The 7,247-nt window shown below is 48.6% G+C and overlaps 1 protein-coding gene across 1 annotated transcript; it reads right to left on the minus strand.

Moving 5' to 3' along the window:
• Positions 1-3,796: 3,796 nt before the first annotated feature.
• LOC116961644 (ubiquitin carboxyl-terminal hydrolase 42-like) lies at positions 3,797-6,875 on the minus strand. The gene is made up of 4 exons (XM_032993382.2): positions 6,755-6,875; positions 4,533-4,733; positions 3,979-4,089; positions 3,797-3,903 (listed from the first exon to the last, which is right to left on the minus strand). Exons 1-4 carry the CDS (start codon positions 6,873-6,875, stop codon positions 3,797-3,799), a joined length of 540 nt encoding a protein of 179 aa, XP_032849273.2.
• Between the last annotated feature and the right edge of the window lie 372 nt (positions 6,876-7,247).

Below are 7,247 nucleotides of genomic sequence, written 5' to 3' on the forward strand. Positions count from 1 at the left end.
CGCTCTGCATTGGCAGTGTTTTCTCTCGAGCAGCCCTGGCTGTGGGAGCCAACTGGGAGCTGCCATTAGAAGGCTCTGGAGCTGCGTCATCCCTGGGAGCGTGGTCATGACTTGGAGGACTAGTTCTCCTCCTCCTCCTCCCTGCTGAGTGCTCGTAGTCCGTGGTGTCCACGAGCCAGCTGTGGAGATCTTTTCCCCACTGTGGGGATCTACTCCGGGCCCTCTCCCTGGTGCTGTTTGTCTGGCAGCAGGAAGAAGTGCTGAATCCATGCTCCCCTTTGTTGCTGTCTTCTCGCATGGCATGCAGCACACTATCAGATGGTTGACGGGAGTCCAGGCATGCAGCTTTCCTTCTGGATACCAGCCTTACACAGCCACAGAAGAAGCGATGCAAGCAGGAGCCCACGTAGGAGACCATGCGGAGCCTGCCTGGCCAGACGCGGCACAGCCACCATGCTGATGCCTCCCGGGCACCTGCCGAGGTTACCTGGCTGGTGCTGGCTGGTGCAGAGGAGCCACTGTCCTCTAGAGAGCCCTCCATGCCCACCGCCATGTCCTGCAGAGAGAACTGTGGTAAGGTCCTGCCCTTTTCTCCTGAAAGGACCAGAACCATGCGGAACCCCCAGGAGCTGTGGGAGGGAACAGCCAAGGGCCTCCTAAAGGCTCTCCTGGAGGGCTGCAAAGGCAGAAGGGCCAAAGGTGGAGAAATGGGATGGATCTAGGTGGGGTGCTTGGAGAGGGAGAACTGTGAAGAAAGCTGCAGGTTAGGAGGGAAAAGAGATCCCAGAAATAAATCCACTGTCTGTCTGGTGCCCTGACCCACCTCCCCAGAGTTACCTTGGTCCGACGAGGCAGGCCCCGTGGTCCCACAGAACCCACCTGCTCGCTGCCGGCCGCCCACTGACTGAGGAAGGAAGGGGCGTGTGACGGTGCCGGTGAGGAAGCCCTTTCTCCAGGTTGCAAATCAGAGCACCTCCTCTGGGCTTCAGTCATTTTCTTGGAGTAGTTCCTACAACAGAGAGAAGACATAACCAAGACAACAAATGGGAAACTCAGTTGGGGTCTCCCCATCAGGTCTGCCCCTGTCAGAGCAAGATCTCTTCTTTATACATCCTACAGCCTCCATTTCATAGAGTCATAGAATCATAAAATGTTTGGAAGGGACCGTAAAGATCATCTAGTCCCACCCTCCCTGCCATAGGCAGGGACACTTTCCACTGGACCGGGTTGCTCCAAGCCCCGTCCAACCTGGCCTTGAACCCTTCCAGGAAGGGGGCAGCCACAGCTCCTCTGGGCACCCTGTTCCAGTGCCTCACCACCTGCACAGTAAAGAATTTCTTCCTAATACCTAATCTAAATCTACCCTCTTTCTGTTTAAAACTGTTACCCCTCGTCCTATCCCCACACTCCCTGATAAACAGTCCCTCCCCATCTTTCCTGTACTTTTAAGGTCTCTTCTCTACATTAGCCAGCTTCAGATAGAAGACAAGTAGCAGTTTACACCACGGCAGTGACCTAAAGCCCAGCAAGGGGCCTTATGGGCTTCCGTGGGGTAGTTTAGATTTGACAGCACAGAATGATGCAGGTGGTAATTGCTTCCTGTGACAGAAAGAGAAACATTCAGGGGGATGAGAAGGAAAAAATAAAAGTTTGGAAAAGGCAATGTATTCTGAACACATTTTAATACTTATTATTACCTGACATAAAACAGTAAATAGGCTTGTTGCCTGAGAACTGTGTCGATGTCACACTAATGCACAGACATATCATCCATCTTGTACCACAGTCCATTGCTGGCCTGTAAAAAAAGGCATCAATACCTGGAGATGAACTGTGTGGTTTCTCCAGAAAAACACAGGCAGAAAACTACAGAAGAAGCAAGAGTACACACACCACACCAAATCCAAACCAGCCCCTAAGGAGACCTTCTTCCCCAAAATCTAGTCTGCTGATACCTGCCATGAAAATCTGTCTTCCCCAGCACACATTTTTCCCTTGTTTGGAAGCAGGCTGCTCTTTACCTTTGTGTAACAGTAGTAGTGTCCTTCATTATAGCTGTCACTGCTATGTACCAGGACAGCATATAAGCAGTAGAGGAGCGGTTCTCCAGCTGCCTGAGATGTGTACGGGCGAAGATCCAGGCACTCGGGATACTCCACAACCTACGGAGAGACGAAGAGGGCTCCGAAATGATCCAGAAATACTCATGAAATAGCCCTCAATGACCAGGGGCAAGAGGTGTATCAATACATCTTTGGGCCCCTGGATACTTGGTCTTCCCTAAAGAAACATGTCTGGGTGGCAGGAAACTTGTCAGCCAAAGCAGCTCAGTTGGAGCAGAGTACACGCTTGTCTTCCCATGGGGACTCTCCTCTCCCCAGAAGGAAACACAAAAACTCAACATGAACAGCTTTGGGAAATCTCCTGCTTCAGGAAGAGAAAGTTGCACTCCAGTTGCGTACGCACCTTGCTGATCTTCCTGTCAGTGAAATCTTCAGCCCTTTCCAGACACACCATGAGAACCTTGGGTGCATGGTGGACTGTAAGGCTCTTGGAGGCGGCAACCATCTTGTCACACCATGAAACCAAGCACAAAGCCCAGTGCTGAAATGCACCCTGCCTTGCCCCAGGTGGCCAGGCAAGCTCTCCTGTCTCACACATCCTTATGCTATTTTAAGGCTATTCAGTACCATAAGGCCAAATAAAAAAAGCTACAACTCTATTCTGCATTAAACCTGCGTGACAAGATGGCTTATGACAGATGACATGCAGCACCTTCCCGCAGGATCTAGTATTAATATGTCATTAGTAATCATCTTACTGGCTACATTTAAAGCAGTTTTCACCATCCAGCTGCTCAGGTGTCACAAAGTTCTCCAGATCTGCGGTGACAGATGAGGCTGCCTGGAGGAGTGAGAAAGGAGAGCACTGAGCTGCGGGAAGTACCCTCGCCCAAGCACTCGCTAGGAGTTTACACAAAAACCCAGCTAGATGACACTGAGGAGAGCCACTGTGAACCGCCAAGAAGTGTCCAGAAGGAGGCAGAAAGAGGGTATTATGCTTGACATTTCCCTCATTTCCCCAGGATCCTTGGGCTATCAAGAGTTCTATCCCTGTGCCAGCGTTCAGTTCGTGTACTGATGATGCGCAGAGAGGATAATGGGTGCTTGTCCAGCTTAAGGCCAGCACCTACACGGAGACCTCTGTCATGGCCTCCCCAGAAGGACACCATCCTTTCCACATCCCACCCACCACCAAGTTCTCTTGTGTTTGCAGTACACATTTTTAAGTCAACTGTGTTGATTCTGGAAAGCTACAGGGACCTTGAGACATCTTGAAGCGCAGTTAGAAACCCTTACTTTTATATCCAAAGAAATATCCAGGAAGGCCTTGTAGAAATTGGTAGTCATGTTGCAGCTCGAGCACATGACTGGAAGGCAAATCAAAATGCTCAGTGATAGGGGAAATCAACTGATTGTGCCAGTTTACATCCTTCATACCTACTACACCAGTTACACAATCAGCTGTTTGTCACAGGCAGACAGAAGGACACAGATAAGGAGAAGAAGGGTTGTGGAAAAGTACCTCTGGATCTCAGAAAGCCCACAAATATTTGTTGGACAACTGTAGTTAGTTGAGAAGAGGTGTCCAAGCTGTAAATAAATGGTAAGGCAGAGAGTTATCTCCTCCAAGAGTTTTGCTTTGTCTGAAAGCCCTGGGCGTAGGGTTTCCTTGATGAGAGTACATCAAGATGTCCAAAGGGCTTGGGAACATGGAAAAAGTAATTTGGTTGTGCTTACTTGCTGCGCCCACTCAGACAAGCTGTCTGCATGGCACTGACAGTACAGCATAAGAACTCAAGGGCATCTGCCAGCACGCCGAGCTCGAAATGTACTCCTATTCCTAAGAAAGTAGTCGTCAGTAGTTCTATCCTACAAAAATGGCAGAAAACATGTAAAAGCACCTGAGATGACTTACGTGAGAGAACACTGAGGACATCCCAAGGCTGGATGGCACTGTCTGAGGAATGCAGCACCTTGTTAACGTGCGCTTCCATTCTGCACATCATGCAGAAGCCTTGCTGGTGACCTGCAGAGGGAGAGAGGGAAGGAAGCTTCTCCAGTTAGCAAAATACCCATAGCCATGGGAAACTTAGTGGAAATCTTAAGATTATAAGAACAGTTTCTACTCCTCTTGTCTCAAGGTGCTGACGTCTCAACAAGCCTGGAACATGTTAGTGCATAGGAAAATTTCTTCAGAGGGACACTAAACTGACACAAGTTTTATATACAATAAGCAAAGAGAGTTGTTTAACTTGCAGGAATAGAGACCCGGGGCTAGAAAGAGTTGTCTTTCTGAAGATGAACATTTCTAGTTACAACAAGAGGCTTCTAGGCTTGAGTGTTACAAGACCACCAACTCAGGGGGTTGACAAAGAAGGGCTGCTTTTCTCCTAAATCAAATTCCAGTTTCTGGTAATCCTTGGGAAGTGCCCAACAGATTTACAAGTAGATGTTCATAAAAGCACTCACACGACTGGCTGTGCTCCCGAGAGAGCAGGTAGTTGGCCAGAGGGGGTGTGTACGTCAGGCACTGCAGGATGGAGTTGAGGAAGCACATGTTCCCCAGGTTGTAGAGCCCTGCTCCAGCTCTCTGTCGTTGCTGCCAGTCCATGAAAATCTTCTCCGGGGAAAAGAGAATCTTTTGTGGTGGAGCCATTCCCTCGACAGTGGCTGCAGGGAAATGACATTTGAAAAGAGATGAGACAATATAGCTGCACAAAAGCATATTAGAAGTTGAGTTCTCCTCAGTAGTACCCGGTACAACCAGCTCTACATCCGACCCAGAAACACTGGGGGAAGCCTAACACTGCCAATGAAATTTGCTGGCCAAGTAACAGTTTGGAAAATAGTCTGTTCCCCTGAATACTTTGCCAAAAGTCCAGCAAACCCACACTCTGATTTCAGTGCCTCAGGCAACCTTCCCTTCCCTCTCCAGTCCTGAACTGGATTAGCAAGTCAAGTTTTCCCTTTTCCTGATTTTAACATGACAAAAACAAGCAAGTATCCACCCCAGAAGGTAAGCCTACTGATGTCATCTCTTTCTACGAGCAATGACAGCTTTCAAAGTCTTGTACATAGAGGCAGAGGAGTGATAAAATGTGTTTTCCTGTACGTAATGAAAAACACCTGGGTAAGTCTGGCTGCTACAAGGGAAGGCCCCAGAATTCACTCTAGATGGTCAGCACAGCAACACTCAGGGCTGGAGCACCGGCCACATCTGTTGCCTTTGGGCATTCCCAAAATACAAATGGGCTGGTGAAGCCGTTACTGACAGGAGTCGTTCCCCATTGCAGCCATCGCTCCTCTCAGCAACACAGGGAAGAGCTTGGGGTGACAAAGGATGTCAGGCTGCTCTCCAGACAGAGAAGATCAGCGCCAGTCCCTGATTTCAAAGAGGTAACTGTAGCTCAACAGAAGGAATTTTGAAAACCCCAAAGGAAACCCACAGAACAGCCTCCGCCATTAAGAGCATGTCAGTGGTACTTGCAGCTGCTGCAGAGCTGCAGGCTGCTGGCTGTACTGTCCCTGTCACAGGACTCCGACTTTCCCAGGGGATTGTGGGCGGGGACTGGGGTATATGAGCCCCAGCCACTCAACAGGGAGCTTGTTCCACTTCTGGGTTTCTCAGGTGTCAGTGCTCTCCCAGTCCTTCAGACAATAGCAGCTTTTGAGACAGATGTGTTTTGATCTCTAGAGGAAAAGAGCCATTTGAGGTAAGATTTTCAGGACCGGTCAAGGTTCAGCAACTTATCTAGTAGATAGAACATTTATATGTAGCTTGCCTTATTTATTTATTTATTTATTTATTTATAATTTATTTTTTAACTTTACATTAGTAATTTTATTTGGGAGGGCAAGATAGTTTAATAAAGTGTATTGTTTAATTTTAATTCTAGGAAGGAGCACGGATCCTTCACTGGCAGTTGAGGAGAAGAGGATTTTTTTATGGTTTTGAGATGGGGTGAGAGGAAAGCTACGTTGCTTTTCTGGGGGAGGAGGGTGTTGCAGATGAGGTGCACATCAACCGATAAGGTCCTTATGGCTCACTCTGTTTTTGTGCAGATGGCAAAAAGGAACCTAGCAGCTGTGGGAATAACCTGGTTACCCAGGGCGTTGTTTTGTCAAGGATGAATTCAGACCCTCAGCACCATAAAAGATAAGTTGAGGGACCGGTGCTTGGGAGAAGGCTCTGGGGGGCAGCCCAAGGTTGGGAATTGCAGGGAGAAGTTTTAAAGTTAATTTATGGGAGAGGGCTGTCCAGGAGCAGTGCTCTTTGGGCAGCTGAAGCGGGCGTGGAAGGGGTTCCTTGTTAGCACGTGCCAGGCAACACAGTTCCAGCCCGTGTCTGTTGTGTAGTGTGTGTTGTCTGTCTTGTGTGTCTTTAGACCTTTCTTGGGTTTCGACGTCCTTGTGGCTCTTTGAGCTCAAGGAGCACAGTAGTTGCCTCGGACATCTTCCTTTGGGCCCGGAACACCCATCCTCATTGGCACGGTGCCAACTGGGCAGTTCTTGTTTTTGCTTTACTAGACTAAAGCGTGGCTAGGTCTTGGAAGATTCCTGTCAGGCTGCGTTTGCAATGTCGTTCCGGGCTGCGTTAGCATCTCTGATCTAGAGCAATCCATTTTCACAAATATCTTTTCTAGGAGTTCTTCCCGGCATCTTGACGTTCTTAGGTCTTGAAGCGAGGTTACTTGTGCATGTCTTATCCCTGTGGAGGCTATAAGGTTTTCTCTCAAGCCACAACACTTGACTCTTCTCGGCCTGCCGTCCATTCTTCCTCACAGCCCCATAGGTCTTCTTGTCCAAGAGCATCTCTGATCTGAGTTGTTCCTCTTAAAGAGCTTATTTTATGTCTCTTGTCTTGTTTGTGTGCTGTGTCGATCTGTGCGTGTTTGTCTGTCGGAGCTGCTTTGCCTGGGTGCATAGAGGTGACAGTCATCCAAAGAAGTACAGTAAGGTTCTATGTGAATAAGCCTAGAGTTTGTAGGGAAAGGGCGTACCGTCCATTTCAGAGCAACTAGTTATGTAGCCAACAGGCAAGGAGAGTTCTTTCTGTAGCGCTATGCAGACACGCAGGGGATGAGCAGAGTTTTTTTAACAGCAGGCTGTAGAGACAATTGGGATGGTATACCTAAATGAAAATGGGATCTCTGGAACTGTTAAGCTATTGCTCCACATCCAGGC

The sequence above is a fragment of the Tyto alba genome, unplaced genomic scaffold (assembly GCF_018691265.1).
Source record: "Tyto alba isolate M040663 unplaced genomic scaffold, T.alba_DEE_v4.0 Super-Scaffold_12, whole genome shotgun sequence".
In the NCBI taxonomy this organism is placed as follows: domain Eukaryota; kingdom Metazoa; phylum Chordata; class Aves; order Strigiformes; family Tytonidae; genus Tyto; species Tyto alba.